Source organism: Planococcus citri, chromosome 1 (genome assembly GCF_950023065.1).
Source record: "Planococcus citri chromosome 1, ihPlaCitr1.1, whole genome shotgun sequence".
Lineage (NCBI taxonomy): Eukaryota > Metazoa > Arthropoda > Insecta > Hemiptera > Pseudococcidae > Planococcus > Planococcus citri.
In genome coordinates this window covers 16645542-16668948 of record NC_088677.1, presented here as the reverse complement: position 1 = coordinate 16668948, position 23407 = coordinate 16645542, and the positions used below count along the sequence as shown (strand labels likewise).

General features: G+C 34.3%; 2 protein-coding genes across 8 annotated transcripts in view; both read right to left on the bottom strand.

Moving 5' to 3' along the window:
- The window catches only part of spoon (spoonbill), a 171854-nt gene that overhangs the window by 46751 nt on the left and 101696 nt on the right, over positions 1-23407 (bottom strand). The gene's annotated exons all lie outside the window — the stretch shown is intronic.
- LOC135849148 (uncharacterized) lies at positions 223-22538 on the bottom strand. 3 transcript variants are annotated; one of them, XM_065369428.1, is made up of 10 exons: positions 16851-17675; positions 7269-7393; positions 4486-4746; positions 4256-4401; positions 4072-4162; positions 3799-3972; positions 2814-3020; positions 2573-2720; positions 2317-2441; positions 223-2234 (listed from the first exon to the last, which is right to left on the bottom strand). In XM_065369428.1, exons 1-10 carry the CDS (start codon positions 16927-16929, stop codon positions 1905-1907), a joined length of 1686 nt encoding a protein of 561 aa, XP_065225500.1. In that variant the 5' UTR covers positions 16930-17675; the 3' UTR covers positions 223-1904. The 3 variants fall into 3 exon arrangements, with proteins under 3 accessions (XP_065225500.1, XP_065225508.1, XP_065225491.1); XM_065369436.1 differs by lacking the exon at positions 16851-17675 and adding an exon at positions 7480-7618; XM_065369419.1 differs by lacking the exons at positions 223-2234; positions 2317-2441; positions 2573-2720; ... (3 more) ...; positions 4256-4401; positions 4486-4746 and adding an exon at positions 7480-10120 and having other exon boundaries at positions 7268-7393; positions 16851-22538.

The following is a 23407-nucleotide window of genomic DNA, read 5'->3' as shown; positions in this document are numbered from 1 at the left end:
TACATATAATGCAGTTTCAATTTTAATTTACGATCAACATTAATTGTAAATTAAAATAGAAATTGCATTATAATATATAGTTGAAATAAAAATTAATTCAAATTACTGATTTAAACAGAAAATTTTACTGTTTAAATCAAAAATTTCAAACTGAATTAAATTGGTGACGTAATATTGATTCATCACTCAACTTCGCAGTATGAAATATTTAACAATTGTGCGTAATCGAAATTATCTATTTTATAGAAAAAAATATACAATAAATTACAAACAATTCCGGTATAATAAATTATCAATTATTTACAAAATTTGAAATTTTCAAAATTTTCTTTTATTTAAAACATATTTCACAGAAATTTTTAAACTTATTTCGCAGAAATTACAAACAGTTCCGGCATACCCAAGTATATTAAATTTTCAATTATTTACAAACTTTAAAATTTACATATTTCGCCGAAATTAAAATTCCGGGATACATATTCAATTTTCAATTATTTACAAAGTTTGAGATTTTCGAAATTTTCTTTTACTTTGAACATATTTCGCAGAAATTGAACTTTTTTTTCGATTCTTTCACTATATTTACAGAAATTTTTTTCATAAATTCCCGAGGAAAGGCCATTATGGTGGATAAGTAGGGCGAATCTGCCCGCGAGAGCATTAGGGTTGATACTTGCATGGAACGTGGGTACCATTGAGCACCCTTTCTCAGGAAAGTTTCAGATCCCTAGACCCCCGCCTACCGATGTATTTTCGATCGCTAAAAAACATGTATTTTTTTCAAAAAAAAATTTGAGGTGGGCCGTGGTCAAAAATTGAAAAAACTTACAGAGGTGGTAAAAATGGATTCTGGTATAAATTATTGTTTTTGGTAAACAAAGAGTCGTTTCCATATGAATCGAACGCCCCGAACACGAATATGACGTCTAATTTTATGCTACCCTCATCCACACCCCTCCAGTGCCTCTCCCCCACCTCAATTTTTACTAGGTATATCAAAAGTTGAGCTATTTTCATAATATTGGTGTCGTTTCCATATGAATGGAACCCCCGAACACGACTACAAAGTCCAATTTTATGCTACCCTCATCCACGCCCCTCCGATGCCTCTGTCTCCTTATCAATTTTTACTAGGTTAAAAGTTGAGCTATTTTCGTGGAAACGACTCTTCGTTTACCAAAAACAATAATTTATACCAGAATCCATTTTTACCCCCTTTGTAATTATTTTCAATTTTTGACTACGACCCACTTCAAATTATTTTTTGAAAAAAATATATGCCTTTTAGCGGTCGAAAACACATTTAAAAATCCTATTCCCATTTTGGTGCCAAATCATGGGCATCGCTAAAACAGACAGCAAAGCTTTAAAAAACTCCATTTTGAGGGGACAATATGGGAGGGGAGGGGAGGGGAGTGAAAATTTTTGTGGGGATATCTCTTATAAATGTTCACAACACCTCACCTTCTACAAATTTTTTCAAAAATCCTAAAAATCGTTTCACATGGGGCTGAAAAAATATTTTTTATTGTAAGTTCAGAAAATGGTGGACTTTTCAAAACCGGGGGGGGGGCTCTAAGGATCTGGAGCTTTCCTGACCCACCTTCCATGCAAATATCAACCCCGATGCTCTCGCGGGCAAATTCACCCTACTTATTCACCTATGGCCTTTATTGTTTTGAAAATTTAGAGAAATTTTCCCCAAAAATTTCCAGAAACTTCCCACTAAGAATCACACAGAACATACCTACTTGAGTACAAACGTTTTAAATTAAATAGGTTTTTGCTTAGAATACTTAAGTAAAATAAAATTATACCTATGCATACCTACATATAATGAACTAGAGGACAATATCAAAGCATCGATTAAAAATTATAGGTAAAATTATAGGTACACACTTACATTAACTGGGCAACATTAATAACGTATTCAGGGAGTTAACAGACGCAAATATTCTACAGTCTTTCTTTTCTTGCACAATCGCGTCTATGAAGTTGAAGAAATACCGCAGTTCTGCTGCGTATTCCACGTTGAAGACGTAATGTACCTTCCACAGCATGCTCACCGCATATAGTGCCGTGCTTTGGCTCGGTAGCTGAAATGCTCTTCTGTCCGCGATTATAAAGAAGCTCGTAATTTTCTGAGGTGCATCGTGGGATGTTATAGCGAGCAGTGATGGCTGCACTACATCTATAGGAAGAGTTTTGAGAAATTCATCGACACTACTGCCATTCTGGAACAAATCAGATGACATAAGTTGACTAACACGTCATTATGCACACAAAAGTAACAGAATCTATATAGGTAACACTCACAGGTAGAATTCTCATAAATTTTTCATTTGGTAATTTTGACGATGTTGCAGTACTTTTTTTTCTCTTCACACTAAAGTTAGCTTTGGGTAGAATTTCAATGAGCAAAATCAGAGCTTTCAGATTATCTATGCAAAAACAAAGAATTTATACAATGCAGTTACCGACATAGGTACCTACTACCTACCTAATAAAAAAAAAATGAAATTGACTGTATAGGTAATTATGTAACATGTGCAAACAATTGGTTCTAATTTACCATCAGTAAAACTCTCGGCAGCTGCAAATTTATTAGAGTGGTGTTTCGCGGCATATTTTAGGATCTTTTTGACATACGTGACTGGAAAGACAGATAAAATTCCATCTTTCCTGTGAGTTATCTTTAAACTTTCAAATTCTTGATGCACCTAGAAAGAAGTAATGAAAAAGACGATGTTGAAAAATCAGGCTAAAAAGCACCCTAAGCTTACACAAATTACACGATCATTTTATAAGCTTACGAATTCACAATTAAAGTCCAGCATCCTGGGAAATTTCGTCAAAATTTGCGTAATGGTGGGTGTAGTAGGAGGTGTTTTATCATTTGCATCAACTGGCTGAATTGGTGTGTTGATGTACTCCCGGCGATATATGAAAGTATCTAGCAACCATTCTTCGATCATTTTTTTGTTTTGATTAGCAGGGTTGGTGTTGAGCATTAACTGAACCTATGTGCAACAAATCAGAACTGATTAACAACAACAACAATATTATTTATTTAAAGAAAAGTTGATGCTGAATGAATGAGAATATTTTGATCTCAAAATGCAAAAACTGAAAAAATGTCTCCCCGCGTTTATGTAGAGAAAATGTAGTGAAATGCACTCAAATTTACATAATATCCACCTATACAATATGAACTTTGAGATCTTTCATCAGGAGGGGTGGACGAGAACTTATTGGAAATTTTCTTTTCGAGATGCCTGAAAACGCATTTTTCTAATGTAAGGAGTTCATTTTTTTGGTTTTTTAAATGTTAGAATTAGAATGATGTTTTTTTAGGAAGTTAATTTTGAAAAAGAAAAAAGATCAAGCTCGAGCGAAGGCAAAAGCGCTTGCAAATTCTCGCAAATTCGTATTTCGTGAGGTATAAAAACGATTTTTTTTTTTTTAATGCCAGGACGAAGAGTTTATTTTTTGACTTTTTCATAAAATTTCCATCTTAATTTTGAAAAAAAAATAAAAAAAAATAGAACAAGCCTGAGCAAAGTGAGAGCAAAAGCTTTCGAAAATTTGTGTTTCAAAAAGTAAAAATAATGTTTTTCTTTTATCGGAGCTACTTTCAGCACTGCTACAGCGCCGAATTCGAGTGAAAGTCAGTGTAAAAATTGGTGTTGAAATCAAATTTTTACTGGGATTTTTCAAAGTTCCCCCTATAACCCATCCGCCCCTGTTGATCAGCTCAGCTCTTTACATAGTTAAGTATTTATTTTTAAAAATACATACTTTCAGTTCAATTGCTGAAAGATCTTGATTATTCTCCTGTAATATGCTTTCCAAATTCTGCTTCTTTTTTTTTGCACAAACGTTTTTCTTTTTTTCTGACGGTAAATATTTCCTTGTATTTTCTAATCTATAATGTAGGAAGCCCTTCCCAGATTTGGGGTCATAAAAGTGTTCCTGTAATGAAAAATTTACATCAGTTGATCAACAGGAAAGCAAATGGTATAATACCTACACCTAAAATTATGTTACGTCTAATAAAGTAGGTATACTTACACAACCAACAGCACCAATTGGATTCTTAAGAATCGCGAATTCTGTTACAATTGCTCTAGCGAGAGCCCATTTTGCTAACGATGTTGGATATCTGTAAAGGTAATGATAAAATTAAGTTGCATTGTTTGATTTTTTTGAATTTTTTAAAATAATGTATTTCACTAAGTAATTGAAAATTTCTTACGAGCCAGCTACGTTGATCAATTCAGCAACAAGTATGCGAACCAAATTTCTCCGTATTTTTTCATCCATCTTATTGTCGTCAATTGCTCCCAAGATCGCCTCACCTTGTGGGTGCTGTTGTAAAAAATCTCTTAACGAACTAGAAGACTGGAAAATGTACATAAAATAAAATTTGCATTTAATGTAATTAGGTATTTTCTAAAATGCAATTTAACAGGCAGAAAAACTCACAGTAAACAGGGAATAGTCAATAGTATTTTCCTGATTTAGGTTTGGTATAAAGTCATCTCCAGGTTGCGACGAAGAAGGTTCCTCGTAACTCGTTTCCTCGTAATTCGTTTTGTCAGCAGTTTTTTCACCCTCAAGTGAAGTAGTATCTTCACTATGATTAGCTGTTGATACCAGAGAATCGGATGTTTGACTTCGAGCAGTATTGCTTAACGCATCTACAGGTTTTAGGATGCCATCATCGCCAATAACGTAGATACTCTCCTGAAAAGATCCAGAATATCATTAATAGGCAGAACATTTTTAAACATACCTATTAGGTACCTATCTACTTCAATCAATGCCTCTAGGAGAAAATAAGTATAAAATCAAACTACACCAAAACAGATCAAAGTATTTCCAAAAAAAAAAACTTATATACCTATAGTTGTAAGTTCAAGGTGTTCAGCGTTTTTGAAAATCTCAAATTTGCGCTGCCCAGAAAAAATCTGTCACCGGAGGGGGGAAGGCGAAGAAAAGACAAGCTATGCTATTTGAGAGGATGGGTGCATCGTCCTTTTGCCGACGAAAAATTGTAATTTTGTCCCAATAATCAAAATTTTAATGTGCTGAGCACTGTGATATCAAAAAAATTAAAAAATCCAATGGTTCTGTTCCGAAAAAGTGAAAAAATTGTATTTTTCATACACTTCGAGTATTATGAGTATTTTTGGAATTTTTCTGTTTAATTTTCAATATTCTTAACATTTGTAAAAGTAGGATCATGATTGGCCCGAGCAAAGCGAGGGCAAAAGCTTCGGAAAATTTGTGATTTTTTGAACAGTAGAAAACAACAAAAGTTTTAATAAAAGAATTCGGTTTTTCGGATATCAACAATTTTCAAATTTATCATAATTTTTTCGATATTGCAACTCTGTAGAAGAGAACCAAATTGACCTAAAAGCTTGGTTCTGTTCTTAAAAAATGAAAAACTTGCATTTTTCATACGCTTTGAGTATTATGAGTATTTCTGCAATATTAAAATTTTCTGTTTAGTTTTCATATTTCTTAAAATTTTCAAAAGCAGTAGTTTGAATGAACCGAGCGAAGCGAGGGCAAAAGTTTTGGAAAATTTGTGATTTGAAAAGTAGAAAAACATCGATTTTAATGTAGCAATTCGGTTTTTCTGACCACAATTTTTTCTCAATTTTATCAATGGTTTCTTGAGATTCCAAGTGAAAAGAAACGAATCAAATTGGCTGAGCGAAGCGAGGGCAAAAGCTTTTCAAAATTTATAGTTTTAAGAAGCAAAATAGCAATAATTTTGATGTGAAAAGTCAATTTTTCCACCACTGACATTTTTAAAACTTTGAACAAAAATACTTTCCAAGCACAATTTGAATAATTCGTGAAATAGAAAACAACAAATTAGCCCGAGCGAAGCGAGGGCAAAAGCTCTTGAAAAAATAACAATTTTGAAAATAGATCAGTGATTTATTCGGCAAATAAACGGCTTTGCCGATGAATTCCGACGACACAGAGTCGACTTGGATGACTGAGACAAATAGGACGACTAGGACGACTTGGACGACTGAATTTTTGACTGGGGAGCGACTCGCCCCCCTCGCCTTCCCTTTGCGACGTCACTGTTAGTATCTAAAAAAGTTTCTGTATCAAAGTTCATATCTGGACTTCAGGTAAATTTTTTCATATTATAAATTTTTAAATATTCCAAACATACCTAAGTACCTACTTAACAATGTTTAGGATTCCATTCAGATCAGAAGTAATAAATTGATAATTTTAGATTTTTAAAAACTGTGTAGGATAAAAAACTCATCTTCTTCGCTATACCCACATGTAGTTAAATAATTCCTCTTCAGCAAAAATAAAAATTGAAAAAAATAAAAAAAAAATTGCGACCAGCAATCAAGTTTGTATGTATCTAAAAACATTTCTGTATCAAAATTCATTTCTGGATTTCAAGTAAAATTATTTTAAAATCATAAAATCAAAATGTTTTAAATATGTAAGGTGCACCGGGGGAAGTTGGAATTCGGGGTAAGTTAGAAAACTTGCTCTAGCGCCTAGAGGTTTATATCTGGCGAAGTACCACTAAAGGTGACTTGAGGGTACTACCCCTACTTCATCACGGTATAAAAATTTTCGCGATTCAGTTTCATTTTAGATGTCTTTGGTTCAATTGTATTTTGTTGTTGTTTTGAACTTATTTTGAATTTGGTCTAAAATACAGATTTTCTATTTCTTAGTTTTTCGCATATAGCGGACGAACCGTGCGTCCTAGTGAAAATCTGATGAGAGTAATCTCAAAGAGAATTAAATTCTCTACAATTTTGTTTTTATGCAATTTTTCTAGGACGCTCGGTTTGTGATCTACGCCTCTGCAAAGTTTAGCCTGTTCTGACTTCCCCCAATTGGGGTAAGTCAGGACAGTTTATATTTTATTCCACTGAGCGAAAGCTACTGTGTCAATTGCGCTCAAATTTTTACCATAGGTTAAGAACCCTTATGGGAACCTACATAATAAATTTGATCCATATTGGTTCATTAGAAGGGGAGTAACAGCTGGTCAAAGTTGAAATTGCGAAAAATCATTCTGACTTGCCCCGGTGCACCTTATTCAAAACGTAATTAATAATGTTTACGATTCCATTCTAAAGTAATAATTTTAGATTTTTAAAAACTGTGTGTTTTAAACTGCATTAGTATCACTCAATTTGTTGATAGTTTTTTGTAAAATACACGAAATAATTTTAGTAAATAATACGAAAATTATAAATACTTACTTGAGGACTATTGTTGAATTCAGTGATGAGTTTTAGTAGAGCTTTTGCTGAGCCCATTTTGATACCGATACCAAGTAAATCATCTTGAGAGAGCTCTGGGAAATTTTGCCATCCGATTTCTTGATCTGAAAAAAAAAAGTTAAAAGAAAAATGTATCTAATAATACATATGTGGTTAAATGGGGTGAAATTTTGTTTGTCATTTTATGCACCTATCGTATGTCATAATAAAATATGACGTAAACTGATGAATTGTTCGTCGTGATTGGGAGCACTCCATGTATCTAAGGCTTTATATCTGAGGTTTCGAATTGGTAGAAAAACAGCATTTGATTGATGGTCATTAACGATGGCGTATGCATTGAAAAACGTATCCAAATGCATAGTTCTCCAAACATGAGCATAAACATAAATTTCTGATTGGTCACGAATCACGATCTCTTCGATTTTTGCAAATTCTGGCAATTCTTCCTCGTTTGATAGATTTACGACTACAAATAAACCTATTCGAAATAACCAGCCATCTATTTTAATTTGATTTGTAATCGTAACGTTGCCGTCTGATGAAAATCCCAAATCTTGTAATTTATGACAGCTAAGTGTAGAATTCACTGGTCTAGTGCACAACTGCTCGAATTTGATGTAATGTAAAGGCACATTTTTGCTTCCCCATTTGGCGGATTGTGTGCATTGACCAATTCGAATAAGAGTTTTTGGAGCGTTTTTAAAATTGCAGACAACTTGAGCACGTTTCTTTACTTGACCATGTTTTGCTTCAAAACGCATACACCACATGTTGGACAGAGGACCTGACCATTCTATGCACATCGGATAGTGAGTTAGATGATGACATTTATTTATGCAGGGAACGTTTGGAAATAAATTGCGATACAACGAAATGAAGTCAATAATTAGCGCGTCCAAATAAGCCAGAAGATTCTTGGTGATCATTGGTGAAAATACCAATTCCATAATTCGTAATAGAAGAACGATTAGATGCATATGTTCATCATCTGGGTTTGGTATTTTGTCAGCGATTAGAAATGGAAAAGTCCGCAACAAGCACCATGTTTGCATTGCCCTCTGACTCAGTGCATGCTCTTTAGTGCTTCGGATGTTTGATTCGATCAAATTGGCAGATGGCTTGTTTTTCATTTCTAAAATACCGTAATGGAATGATGAAATTCGCTCATTTAAATCATCCAATTGAAAGAAATGGGATTCATACACGTAGTGACGAATTACTAGTTTCAGCACCATAGGACCAATTCCACAAAGAATATCGTGCATGGGATCGAAAATCATATTATCAGCAACATGAAAATATTTTAATTCGTTCAGTGGACTTTCTGCTTTTACACCTGTCTGGGATCTCACATCTTGAGTGTTGTTACTTTGAATCAGAGCCAAATGTTCATCATAGATTGCTTTGGTTCTAGGTTCTTGAGGTTCTAGCTGCCCATTAAGTAAATCGGTTCGACTTATTAAACACAGTCTACAAAACATATTTGCGGATGGGCTAAGTAATCCGAATAAGTCGTGCACTGCCAAGCCATCACCACAAAAAGATGCAAGACTTGCTCTAAGAACATAATTTTCATCAGTATTTAGTTGAATTACAATTCCTTCATCACTCTCCAAACTCTTCAGCTCCTGTAGAAATGGCCGGAGGATCTGCTTGAATCCATATTTACGCACGTCTTCATAATAGCATAAAGCTAAAACGTGGATGTTATTCAGCTGAGAATTGATATACGAAGGGAGATTTTGAATGGTATAGTAGAAAGCTCCGATTTTATGCACTCCTTTTTTAGAGGCCAAAGGGTTCACAATTTCCAGTTCATCGTAATATAATTGCAAACGAATCGCATTGGGAAATTTCTGGAAAAATGGATTTGAATCAAAACTTTTACCGTCTCTAAAAGATCGAAAAGTACCATCTTCAGATTTTTTTTCTGTCAAAATGGCATCTTTAATTTCTTGGCTCTGCAAAACCAACTTCAAAACATCAACAACAGGCACGTATTGAAAAGTTTCGTTGATTGTTTTGGGTAAAAATTCGTTTGAAGATCTATCTAAACGCTGATCGATACGTGTGCCCAGAGGGATTTCCTGTGGGTTGACATAAGAGCAGTTTTCACGAAAAGCATCAATCTGGCCATCCAAAGTATCCAAATTTGTAAACGCATCGTTCAAATCGAATTTTTTCAGTAGTTCTGAAACATCTGGGGAATCTTTTTCAATCCCATTATTTTCCAGAAAAGTTGTTAAATGATGCTTCCAAAAGACAGATACATCGGTCAAGATTTTTTGAAGATGATTAATGACAAAACATACTGAAGACGTCGTCATTGAAGATTTGCACTGTAAGTTGACCACCATTTTCACTAGGTACAGACGTAATGAGGAATTCAAATCTTCTGAGTTGTCTTGCAAATTGAATGGTAAAAAATCTTCGGAAGTTACGTAATTTCGTTCATGCGATGTTGAATTGGAATTTTCATACTGATCAGTATCACTTGTATCAGCATCAGTCGAACATGTAGGCACACTGGTAAATGGTGTCGTATTCGCATGAGTTGACTCAATGTGCTGACGAAGCGTTTTAAAGAGAGCAAAACTCTTGTTGCATCGATCGTAGGTGCAAGGGAATCCGTTTTCGATATTTTTAGTGAGATAATATCCGTGGTAGTATTTTAAATGTGATGTCCACTCCTTTATTCCATTGCAATACTGCTGACAAGAGAAGCAACGCAATGGCAGCATTTTTCAGTTTGTCTATGTACAGTGACAGGAACAGCACGAAGAGTAGGTACGAGTTTCAGTTTTTACCAACTTTAGGACAGCAGAACACTTGAAAAAAAAAAAAAAAAAAAAATAGAATTTTGGTAAAATTTGCAATAAAAAAAGCATGTCTACTAGAAAATGTACTAAAATGTGTTAAAATTTGACATAAAAATGCTTCAGTTTATAGAGTAAATAAGCACTACCAAAAGTTAATAAAATTTATGAAAAATTTAGCAAAATTGAGCTCGAATCGCATATTATACATATAATCGTCATTGAAACTTCTAGACGCAAATATAAGAGCTTAAAAAAAACTCTAAATCATAAGAAAATGACGAAAAATGAAATTATTTCTCATTTTTCATTAATTTTAAATTTAAAAGTTTTTTTTTTCAATTTTGGCTTTTTAATTTTACAAGGCAATCTCTTGAGGTGTCCGCCTGCGGTTTGAACGGGACCGCGATTTTTGGAAAGAGCACGTTCTAAAACCCGAAAATCCAAATTTTCAGCTGCCCAAGTTCATTTTTCGATTTATTTTGGCGAATTTTTGAAAATCCAAAATTGACTATTTTGGTGATTTATGTTTTTTTTTTTAAAGTACGTACTTGATCAGTAAAAATGTTTAAAATTGAGTCCTAACACTGATATTTACCCCCCAAATCCAAATTTCGCCATTTCCAGCCATTCTGGAGCCTCCAGCGCTATTTTTCAATTTCTCCAGAATTTTGATTTTGCTCCAGAAGGCGTGAATATAAAGTTGGGCAGCTAAAAATCGAGTTGTGTGTTATATTCGATCTGTTTATCAAGTTTATCCACATTTGAGTCGATTTTGGGAGGTACACCTCAAGAGTGGTTTTTGACCAGCTTTTTTCAATATAAGAAATCCAAAAAAATCAAAATTTCACCGTTTGGGAGAGAATTTTCGAAATTTGCGCGAATCGCTGTATTTCGAACACAACAAACCCCCTGAGACCGAGTACCGTCATTTCCAGCCATTCTGAAGCCTCCAGCGCGGTTTTTAAATTTCTCCAAAATTTTCAATTTGTTCCAGAAGGCGTGAATATGAAGTTGGGCAGCTAAAAATCGAGTTGTGTGTTAAATTCGACCTGTTTAACGAATTTATCCACATTTGAGCCGATTCTGGAGCGGACACTTCAAGAGTGGTTTTTTGACCAGCTTTTTTTCAAAATAAAAATATCCAAAAATTAAAGGGAGGCCCAAGAAAGGCTGGAAATGGCGAAATTTGCCCTCGTGTGGTTAATTAATGACGAAATACAGCGATTCGCGAAAATTTCAAAAATTTTCTCACAAACGAGAAACTTTTGAGTTTTGGATATTTTTATATTGAAAAAAAGCTGGTCAAAAAACCACTTTTGATGTGTCCGCTCCAAAATCGGCTCAAATGTGGATAAGTTCGTTAAACAGGTCGAGTATAACACACAACTCGATTTTTAGCTGCCCAACTTCATATTCACGCCTTCTGGAGCAAATTGAAACTTCTGGAGAAATTTAAAAACCGCACTGGAGGCTCCAGAATGGCTGGAAATGACGGAACTCGGCCTCAGGGGGTTTGTTGTGTTCAAAATACAGCGATTCGCGCAAATTTCGAAAATTCCCTCCCAAACGGTGAAATTTTGATTTTTTTGGATTTCTTATAATGAAAAAAGCTGGTCAAAAACCACTCTTGAGGTGTACCTCCCAAAATCGACTCAAATGTGGATAAACTTGATAAACAGATCGAATATAACACACAACTCGATTTTTAGCTGCCCAACTTTATATTCACGCCTTCTGGAGCAAAATCAAAATTCTGGAGAAATTGAAAAATAGCGCTGGAGGCTCCAGAATGGCTGGAAATGGCGAAATTTGGATTTGGGGGGTAAATATCAGTGTTAGGACTCAATTTTAAACATTTTTACTGATCAAGTACGTACTTTAAAAAAAAAAAACATAAATCATCAAAATAGTCAATTTTGGATTTTCAAAAATTCGCCAAAATAAATCGAAAAATGAACTTGAGCAGCTGAAAATTTGGATTTTCGGGTTTTAGAACATGCTCTTTCCAAAAATCGGGGTCCCGTTCAAATCGGAGGCGGACACCTCAAGAGGTTCCCTTGTTAGAAATGCAGTACCAGAATTTTGTATGTTCGATAAGAATCAATATCAGATAAGGTGGAGTGGGGTAATTGCAAAATTGTGACCTCATGCAAAAAAATCAATTTTCTGGTTGTGCCAACTATGAGGTGTCGAAGCAACAACCTTTACCGACATATTCACCAGGTCACCACTCGCGGGGTTCAACTTGTCGCTCCGTAGCAAACACTTTTATCGAAGCATGTTGCAACCCCTCATAAGTAAAGTGAAAGGTGTTTTTTAAAAACAATAAAACGTGCATGTGAAATAGAAAAAACTGTCGATTTATCTGGAATTTTCAAGATTTAGGGTCATGAAGGTTTGAAGTTTAAGGTAAGATATCACAATGTGATTTTTTTTTAAATTTTGGCTGTAAGTTGCGTTTTTGCAACTACCCCAGAAAAAATTGACTCGGGGTGATTGCAAACACAATTTTTTTTCATTTTTGCACTTACCACAAATATTTTTTTGCCCTAAATAACTTGAAAATGGTTCGAAATTACCAAAAAAATAAACTTCCACGGTCACATGATGAGTTACATGTTAGAGAAGTGATTAACAGTTTTACTGAATTTTAAAATTATTGCTCCTTTTCAATGTTTTACGAATATATTTGACGAAAAATGTATTTCTATGACGAGTTTTTTACATAAAAAACATCAGAAATGATCAATAGTTGATCTTTTGTTCATTTTAGCGAGTTTTTGAAAAAATAATTTTTTAACATTTTTTCACTCCTCTAAAAAATTTTTTGGGAAGTGGAAAAATTATCGAATTTCTTACCGAATCAAGACCACGAATACATCAAAAGTTAGCAAATGACACGTAGAATACAGTGAGTGCGTTCAAAATGCAAAAAAAATAGAAAAATAGAAAAAATATCACCCACTTTTGCATTTACCCCAACACAGGGTAAATGCAAAAGTCGATTTTCAAATTTTAAAATTGCAATTTCCTCCACGAGTTTTAAAAAAAATAATTTTTCAACATTTTTTCACTCCTCTAAAATTTTTTTTGGGAAGTGGAAAAATTATCGAATTTTTTACCGAATCAAGGCCACGAATACATCAAAAGTTAGCAAATGACACGTAGAATACAGTGAGTGCGTTGAAAATGCAAAAAAATTAAAAAAATATCACCCACTTTTGCATTTACCCGAACACAGGGCAAATGCAAAAGTCGATTTTCAAATTTTAAAATTGCAATTTCCTCCACGATTTGTGGACCAAACTGTATCAAAATTTCACCATTAATAGAGAACTCCCTGAAGTATAAGTGGTACAAATTTCAGCTTCATCTGTGCATTCTCACAACGCCCTCTCAAAGTGTCACTAATCAAATAGTGCTTTGCAATTACCCCACTCTACCTTACCCAACTTTGGGTTTCAAATATGATACAGTAAATTTGTACCCCCATATTCTTAAATAAATACTTGAATTAAAAAAAAAAAAAAATCGCATCTAAGAAAGATACAGAATCGATCTTTTATTTGGTTTTTTCCTACGACTTTTTTTCTACTCGCATTACTGGCTGTAAATATGTACTTGAATTGAAAAAAAAATTGACATCTAAAAAAGATTCGGAATCGATCTTTTATTATTATTTTTCTTACGACTTTTTTTCTAATTACATTAATTTAAAAAAAAAATGACAAGATTCAAAATCAATCTTTAGTTTTGTTTTTTTCCGACCACTCTTTTTCAACCTACATTACTGGCTGTAAATATTTGAATTAAAAAAACAAAAAAATTTACGTATTTAAGAAAAATTCAGAATCGATCTTTTGTTTTGTATTTTCCTACGACTTGTTTTCTTCCTAGGTACCTACATTACTGGCTGTCCAAAATACATAAGTTTTACATAAAAAAAATCTCAAAATCGAAAGCCCACCTACCAGCGATTTCTCATTTTTAGAACAAATTTTTTCAACCAATAAAGTTTGTCATTTCTGTACATAACCTGAAAATCTGTAAGTAAATGTGTTTTCGGCATGTCATGTGAAGAACCATTCGTTGGTAACGCTATAAATACGCATTTAAATGTGCTACAGGAAACATGTACCGAAAGTCGATCAAGTATAACTAATTATATTTTTTGATTATTAAATTATAAAGAATTAATTTAACATCTTCGCCTTTCACAATAAGAAGGCGAATTAACATTATGCTAAAATGAATTAAGTAAAGTTATTTGATATGTCATTTTAAACATACTAAAGTCGGCACGAATCCATCAACTGGCGTATATACCTAGTACCTACCAAGTTTTAGAATGTTGAATAAATTTAAATGTTCAAAAACGATGCTTTTATATGTACTTGATAAAAAATTTGAATTGTTTTATTGCAAGGTTGGTTACTGCAATTAAAAATCAAAAATTCACTATTTTTTCGTGTTTTTTTTTCTAACCTTTTGGCTTTTAAAAATCAAATTCGATATAAAAACGAAACATTTTTTATTTTGTCCCTACGCAGCGAGAGTGCAAGCTTCAGAAAATTTACGAATTCGTGAGGTACAAAAAAATCGATTTTCACACCCAGTATAAAAAAATGTAAAAAAAAAATTGACAACTTTCAACTCAAAAGTTTTGTGCTTCTTGGTATTTTTGAATGATATTTTGCACATTTTTTTTGTTACGAGTACTTTGCACTGATTCCCACTAGTACTAATCCTGTAGGTATTGGACTTGGTTGTATGTTTCCAGAATTTCAGAAGTGAATTTTTTAATCATGACAATTTTTGAAAAATTGCAGTAGAATTCAAATCTACCGGAGCGAAGCAAAAACAGAAACTTTGAAAAAGATGATGATTTGAGAAGTAAAATAACTGATGCAAAATGTTGATGTTCGTAGGTTTAATATTTAAACAGTTCAACAATGTTTTCCAGGAAATTATAATATTTTTAGAAATGGGAATAAAAGTCTGAGCGAAACGAGAGCATAACTTTCATAAGTTGATACGTAATTTTTCGAAAGAGAAACAACATTATTTTTGATGTGAGAAGTCAATTTTTCAACCCTCCAACTTTGTTTAGAGAAGAAAAAACAGGAATTGATTTAGCCTGAGCAAAGCGAGGTTTTTTTCTATTTTTAAAACAACTTAAACACTACGGACATTCTACTTATTTCTCCTGAACACTAACCTCACTCGTTCCTCTGACCAATACACAATCGCTTCATCCAAATTTTGCGAAGCATTGCATAAATGTGTAAGGTAGTCGGTAAATCGAAATTCAAATACAATACTTAATATCGTCGTCTGCTCGTCTTTTATTATTCGGATTCGTGTTATCTTATCTCTAGACGTAGACCTATAGTTTTTCCTAGAACTGGCCTACAAGTTCGTTGCAATTTGATCACTTCCATTTCTGTCCAGTCTGAGTCTGCCTCGTGTGTTGTGTGAGCGAACAGTTTTATTACTTTTATTCGGTTGATTCGGTTTTGTTTTTAGTGCTTTTTTTTCCGATTTCGAAGTGTGTTATTTGGATCAGTAGTTTGCTATGGTGGTGATTGTTGATCGAGTAATAACAACGATCTAATTTTACAATTTGGTGTTATTAGACATTAGTGCTTTACTGATCCTTCCATCAACGATGTTTTAGCAGTTTTTAGCCTATTGAGAAAACAACATAGGTAATCGCGAAATGAAATTTAGAAATCACTATTCACCTATTCAGTAACTTTATCTGTGATCGTATCAATTTCGAAGTGTGTTATTTTCGGTGTAATGAGTTCAATATCTCCGGTAAATCGTAATTATTTTCGTGTAATTCTATTGCAGTGAAGTACCGCATAAATGATTTGTTTGATTAATAACGTGCGTGGATCTATTCAGTAGGTAACTTTATTTTTGATCATATCGATTTCCATTTTACTTTATCAATTGAAAGTTGCTCCGAACACTTATTCACCTATTCAGTAACTTTATGTTTGATCATATCGATTTCGAAGTGTGTTATTTTCGGCGTAATGAGTTCAATAACTCCAGTAAATCGTAATTTTACCGCAGTGAAGTACTACATAAATTATTTGTTTAATTAGTAACGTGCGTGAATTAGTAGTTCGCTAAGGTGGTGATTGTTTATCGACTAATAACAACGATCTAATTTACAATTTGGTGTTATTGGGGCTTTACTGATCCTTCCATCAACGAAGTTTTAGCAGTTTTTGCTTTGGTTACAGGTAGGTGCATAAATTATAAGAGAATTTGTACATAGAAGCTGAAGTATTTAGCATAATGCTCTTCAGATGATTGAAACACAAAGCAGATACTTCATCCAAAGCCTGTAAAAATGGTTCGTTGAGATAAGGGTCAAAAATTTCATTCAACTTTCGCCAAATGATCAAAAAAATACCAAATAGGCTAATATCAATTGAATTGAACTTGAATTTGGTAATCAGTTGCTCTAAACATTAATTTTATTAGCCTATTTGGTATTTTTTTGAACGTTTGGTGAAAGTTGAATGAAATTTTTGACCCATATCTCAACTTTAGCTACTTATGTAAATGTACGAAAATATTCTTGTAGCTGCGTACCTTTTCGCATTAGTTACAGCTAGGTGCATTAATTTTACGAGAATTTTGTATAACACATCGTGCTAAATACTTCAGCTTCTTTGATTTACTCTAGGGGGGATTTAGAAACTTTGAACATCTCACTTACCGATCAAAACATCGATTACTGCTTCATTGATGCCATTTCCGCTTAGGTAATGCTTGAAATCTGGATTCAGTTGATTCATTTTTTACAAAATACAACGTTTACTCAAATTAACACCTTCACCAAACACATTTATTCAGAGAAACCACTATTGCTCAAAAATCTTAAAAGAAAATGGCGCAAAGTAGGTACTGGCTCAAACAGTAAGTCATAAGATGTTTACTGCCATAAACAGTAAAACCTACTGCTATAAACAGTAAAACTTACTGCTATAAACAGTAAATTTGTCAATGTTACTGCCTAATACAGTAGTTTGAATTCAAAACCACTGATAAAAACAGTAATTTCAAAAAAACTACTGTTTTTATCAGTAATTGTTATTTTACTGAAAAAAACAGTTGAATAGGGCTCTAGTCAAATACTGCTTTCAACAGTTAAATGATTGGATTTGACTGTTGAAACCAGTAAAAATCACTGTTATGCAGTAATTTGAAAAAAAAATCAGATTAACTGAATAAAACAGTAATGAAAATGACTGTTTCAAATTTAGAGAGTAGCAAGGGAAACTTTCGACGTGCCCACCTCCAATTTAAACAGGACCAAGATGTTGAAAAAGAGCATGGCTTGAAACCCTAAAACAAAGATTTCTGTCGCCCGAATTGATTCGTCGATTTTAAGCGAATTTTTGAAAATTCAAAACTGACCAATTTTTTTCCAATATGCAGTAAAAACGATGAAAATTGCTTGAAAATAAATTACACTGGGTGTTCATTTTTTTGGCAAGTAATTTTCCCCGACTTTTCCAAACAATTTTTCCAATTTTCTATAATCTCCTCATACTTTCATTAAATAAGTTTCGGGGGGGGGGGGATTTTTTCTCACTTTTCTTTTCAAACTAAATACTTCTTTGGTTGGATAATAAAAAACAGCTAAATTTTAATTAATAACTTTTTTAATTTAAAAAAAATTTCAACTTGCAAAAACTTTGAGTTATTATGTTTTATTAGGTGCATGAAGAAGAAAAACAAGAACCAATATTTATACATTACGCTTTAAAAAAAAATAAAACAAATTTCAAACATGAAAAAACTTCAAAGACTTCGATTTTGGAATTTTTCAAATATCTAAATCTAAATTTTCAATGAACGTTTGGAAAAAATCATCCTAATGAAGCAAAACTATGAAATTTTCCAGAAAATGGGCATTTTGTAACAATATTTTAAACAATTCTGGAGTCTCCAGCGCAATTTCCAATTTCTCCAGAAGGTGCGAAAATCGAGCCAGGCAGCTGAAAATCGGGTTGTGGCTCTTTCTCGGCCTATTTAACGAGTTAATTCATATTTTTTTGAGTCGATTTCCAAGAGCATACTTCGAGTGCACTTTTTGGATCAATTAGGGGAGGGGGGGGGGAGGAATTCGAAAAATCAAAAATGTTTTATTCGTGTGGGAATTTTAATAACTTGCACGATGGCTGCATAATATCTCGAAACCACCCTCCCCCCCACCAAATCCAAAGTTCACAATTTCAAACCATTCTGGAACCTCCAGCGAGATTTTATATTTCTCCAAAATACGTTGGAATTAATTTGGGCAGCTGAAAAAAATTTTTAAATCCACAAATTTCTTGTTCGATGAGAAAATTTTCAAAATTTGTATGATCGGCTGCATCTTCCCCAAAACCAACCCTCTGAATTCGAATTTCATTATTTTGAACAATTCTGGAGCCTCCGGAATTATTTTCTATTTCTTTAGAGAACTGAAAATAAATTTGAATGCCTAAAAAAAATCAAGCTATGGTTCATTTTCGACCAGTTATCCCCCCCCCCTCTCCCATCAAAAAACACCAAATTACACTATTTCGCGCCATTCTGGAGCTTCCAGCGCGATTTTTGATTTCTCCAGAAAGCGTGAAAATTAATTTGAGGAGCTAAAAATCGAATTACGACTTATTCATGACTAGTTTAAGAGTTTGTTCACATTAGAGCGAATTTCCAGGAGGACTCTGCGGATATGTTTTTTCGACCAACATATTTTTAATGGTACGGGAGAAATTTAAGATCGCGCTAGATGCTCCAGAATGACTGAAAATGTTGAATTCGGCTCCTTTGGGGGGGGGGGGGTTGATATTACTCTCAGGGCTAATTTTCAACATTTGTACTGAATAAATCAGCCAGAACATACTTTTTTTTAACAGCAAAAATTGCCACAAATGGTTAATTTTGAATTTATAAAAATCCGGAAAAATCAATTTGGACCGCTGAAATTTTAATCAGCTTAGCTGATTTTCAAACTAAAAAGAGCATTCTCACATGCTCTCGATTTGAATTCATTAAGAACTTTCATTTCAACTGACTACAGAATAACGGTGGAACTCTAAAGAATCGCTAATTTCTCACTCAAAAACAAATCCGAACAAATTTCAAGCATACTGTTCCTGAATTATTCTGAAATCTATACCATAATCCATCTTACTCCTCAACGTACGAGTACCATCCTCTCTTACCCAAATTACCACAACTGGCTTTTCTCAACGAACCCTCAAGATGATTCAGAGACCCACTCCACCACTCAAGTCGACTTGATCAAATTGTCAGTCAAAATGTGAACCACATCAACACCACTAATCTTCTCTTCTACTTCTCAAATCGCATCCAAATAAAAGTGAAAATACATTTCGTGCAACTCTTTTCTCCCCCCGTGAACTCGACTCGAGAGTCGCAGCAGATTTAAACCCGACGCAATCATGCGAATCGCCAAACCACCTCAATATTCTGTAACAACCGGCTCGTCCTTCTCTTCAAATCATCCGCGTGCTATTCCACTTAATAATATAATCTCTCTCAACTCCGTTCGCCATTTACCACCATTATCGGCCCATTACACCACACGTATCGTACCTAACCTACACATGCACACATAAACGCGCTTATTTAGATCCTCATCACGCCACATTCAACTGGTCACGAAATCGAGACTAATTTTAATGATCGGTTCAAAAACACCAACAAGAAGAAGAAGAGGCAGCAGCGGGCAAAAAATACGACTAAAATGATCATCTTCTGCTGCAGTTACCGAGAGTGTATTTCCAAATCTAAACGAATGCCTTCCATCTTCCTTGTCTAGGGTTTAACATTCGCTCTCATCCTCCTATTGCGTATCTCGTTCGCGAAGACAAACCTAGAAGACTGGTTCGTGTTATGAATTTTTTTCCCTTTTCTCTATTTTTTCTTCGCTTTTTACCTACTATAAAGGGTTACGACAGCGACGACACAGTGTATCACACATATTGCTCCATAACGTATGCATTGGTAGGTCAACTCACTTAAGTATACTGGTGCATGTAAGATGCACCAGAACAGATTCTCAACTAAATTGTTTCGAAATTGTATTCTCTACAATGCAGCTTCTCTTCAATTTTTTCCACAGATCCTAAAACTTTCATCGAAAAATTGATTTTTCTGGAAAACCACGAGCCCAAAATTGAAAGCTCGACTTTCTTGAAACGATTCCTCAACAGAACTTTACACATAAACCACCCTTCAAGCCTGTCACTCTCACTCACTCATTTGTTCACCTTCTTCCTCTTCTTTAACCTTCTCAATTCTCCATTTCAACTCGTTCGCCAGCTCGTCGGTTTTTACCACGACGCAGTATACTATACAATGTGGAACGAAAAGAAAGAAAAAACGAATGTTGCATAATACGAAATTCCTGCCTGCTTCGCATACGCACACTCGCAACACTCCCAAGACACTGGATACTCTACCAGGTATCGAATCTCGTCATCGTGGCTGACGCCGCCACCGCCACCATATACTATTTACCTGCTATTCGTAGTATCTCTCTTCGCGTCCTTCTTCCATTAATAACAACAATACAATATAAGCATAATACAAGGCTGGACAGTAGAGTAATACATACAGATGGAAACGGAAAAAAATCCGTAACCATTAACGCCTTCGATAAATCACTCTGGTCGCTGTCGATGTCGCCACCGTATCAAAACAAAAAAGACATCTACAAATCGTAGGACGATGAAGGGAGTGTAGTGTAGTGTCGATAAACCGAATTCGATCGATAGCAATCTACATACTTAGGTCTGGGTACTTCCGAGTTGAGCCTACAAGCGTTAATGAACGCGTACCTGCATTTTAGTCATTCAATACAGGTACAGGGTGTTGAATAAATAACGACTTTTTTATAGGAAAAAGGATCACCAACTTCAAAAGCATTTTAGTTCAAGAGCTAAGAACAACCTGAAATGTACCATAGGTTGAAAATTTGATTCCATCAACGCCAGCCTGTCAATCAACTGCTGCTTCTTTCAAGCACAATGAAATCTAGGAAGTTCAGAAGGTAGAGAACATCCACCTAAGAAGGGTTGATGATCCTCAAAATGATGCCTACATATAGAATTGAGCAAAGGGGAATCGAAACAAGACCCCCAAAACATGTCACTAGTAAAAATTTCAGGCATTGAAATGTATTCCAAGATTTTTGGTCAGTTTTTAAAAATTAAAAAATGGTCCATTTTTTATGAAATAATCAATGACAAAAAAATGAAATTTGATTTGAACTCGCTCACCGATTTCCTGAGTTGGTTGGTAATGGTTTCAAATCGTTTCTGAAGCCTCTAAAAAATTTCGAGATTAAACGAGGTGAAAATAAAATTCGGCAGGGGAGGGGGGGGGGGGTCAAAAATTGAGCTACAAACCAAATTTCACCTTTTTTCGTTTACCGTTCGCAAACTTTCAATTTTTCATTTTTTTCCAAAAAATGACTTGAATTTTCGAAAAAGCTCCATTCAATTTATAAAATTGGGTTATATTTTTAGAAAACCCCAAAAATTTTTATAACCAACTCAAAAACTTGCCTCAATTTTTAGTTTAATATTTATAAAAAATATTTAGAAAACACTTTTCCTGCAGATATTTCAATTTCTGCTCGAATTTTGACCATTTTTGATAATTCTCGTACCCAAAATCATTTTCCAAAGCCTGAAAATTTTCGAGAAATTTCGAGTATGTCAAAAAAATTGTTCTCTGAAAAGTGTCAAAAATCGAAAAGTCAATTTTGGGTTCCTAATATGGACCACTTCAAAATTAAAAAAAAAAAACGCTGCAATGTCGTTAAAACATTTGTTTGGTTACTGAAACAACGTTAAAATATGTTTAATCAAGACAATGAGAGCAAATTCCAAGTATGTCTTTTCTGATAAGAGTCAAAAATTGAGAAGTCAATTTTGGATCCCCAATATGGACTACCTTGACGTGAAATTGTCTAACCCGTAGCAAATCTACAGATAGTCTATATTTGGCTACCCTGTAATTTTGATTTTTGAAAAATCTCAACTAAACTTACATTGAACAATTACATGAAAATCTCGATCAATTAAAAAAACTGTGGCACTTTTCAAAATTAAAAAAATAAATCACATCCTAACATTTTTTTCCGTAGAATTTTTCAAGAACCGCGATTTTCGTTATACATGGAAAAAATGTTGACCTTATCAATTTCGTTTTTTTTTGTCCAGCTTTGAGAATTTTGGCTTTGGGGCTTTGATTTTTGTCTCGTTGTGTTTTTCGGTGAAAAATACATCAGATTACCTTTGTTTCCGCCAGGTGGTGCTCAAAACCAGCGAAATTGGCCGGTGGTCCATATTAGGGTACCTTACCCTTAATAAAAAAAATTGAATAATCACTCACTAAATTCTACTAGCTTTTCTCATTCGTGATATTCCACGTTGAAAATTCATTACTCACCTGCAACAGAAAAACAAAATAAATAACGATTAGTTGATTGTTAATCCCATTACCGAAGATGGACAGAATCTGTCTAATTACTAAATTCACATCCGTTATAATATCGTTATTTTTCCTCCAAAATCATCATTATGAGAATTACGTTTGCTAAATTAGTCATTTTCATGCCATGCCACAGCCATCAAAACTGTAGATCTAGATATCCTGAAAAAAATTCGAGACCGAATCGTAAAACAGCGAACCAGACTTTGAATCTCCGGTTTATTGCTTTTTCTGAACCAATTTCCACATTCAGAACTTCAGTATTTCTCTTCCTACCAAGAATTCACTATCCACAAGTATCCCGATCATCCAAGGGCTCTTCTCATCGTCCCTTCCTTCAACTTTCAAAAACCTCAAAAAAATAAGCCAACATCTCGATTAAATCGCAACCAAATAAAATTTTCCATTCGCACACTCAGGCCAGCCAAGACACCCAGCCCAACCATTTAAGGGCCTATGCTATGTACGAGAGAAATTTCAACCACTATCGCGTATCTGTCGATCAATCTGATCCAATTCCAAAACGCAGAGGAGTACCTTTTGGCAGCGTGCGCAAGATTTCTCAATACGACTTCCACACCCTTGGCACCGGTTCTGCATCTGCATTGTAAGCTGCTCACAGTCGAGATGATATCATTACTTGCGCCGCACCGACCTCGATGTCTTTGGATCGTATCACTTATAGATCCACACATACACTACATCCCAGTCCAGGCAATCCAGGTATTCGATTCGTCAATCATTCGCCATTAGCTT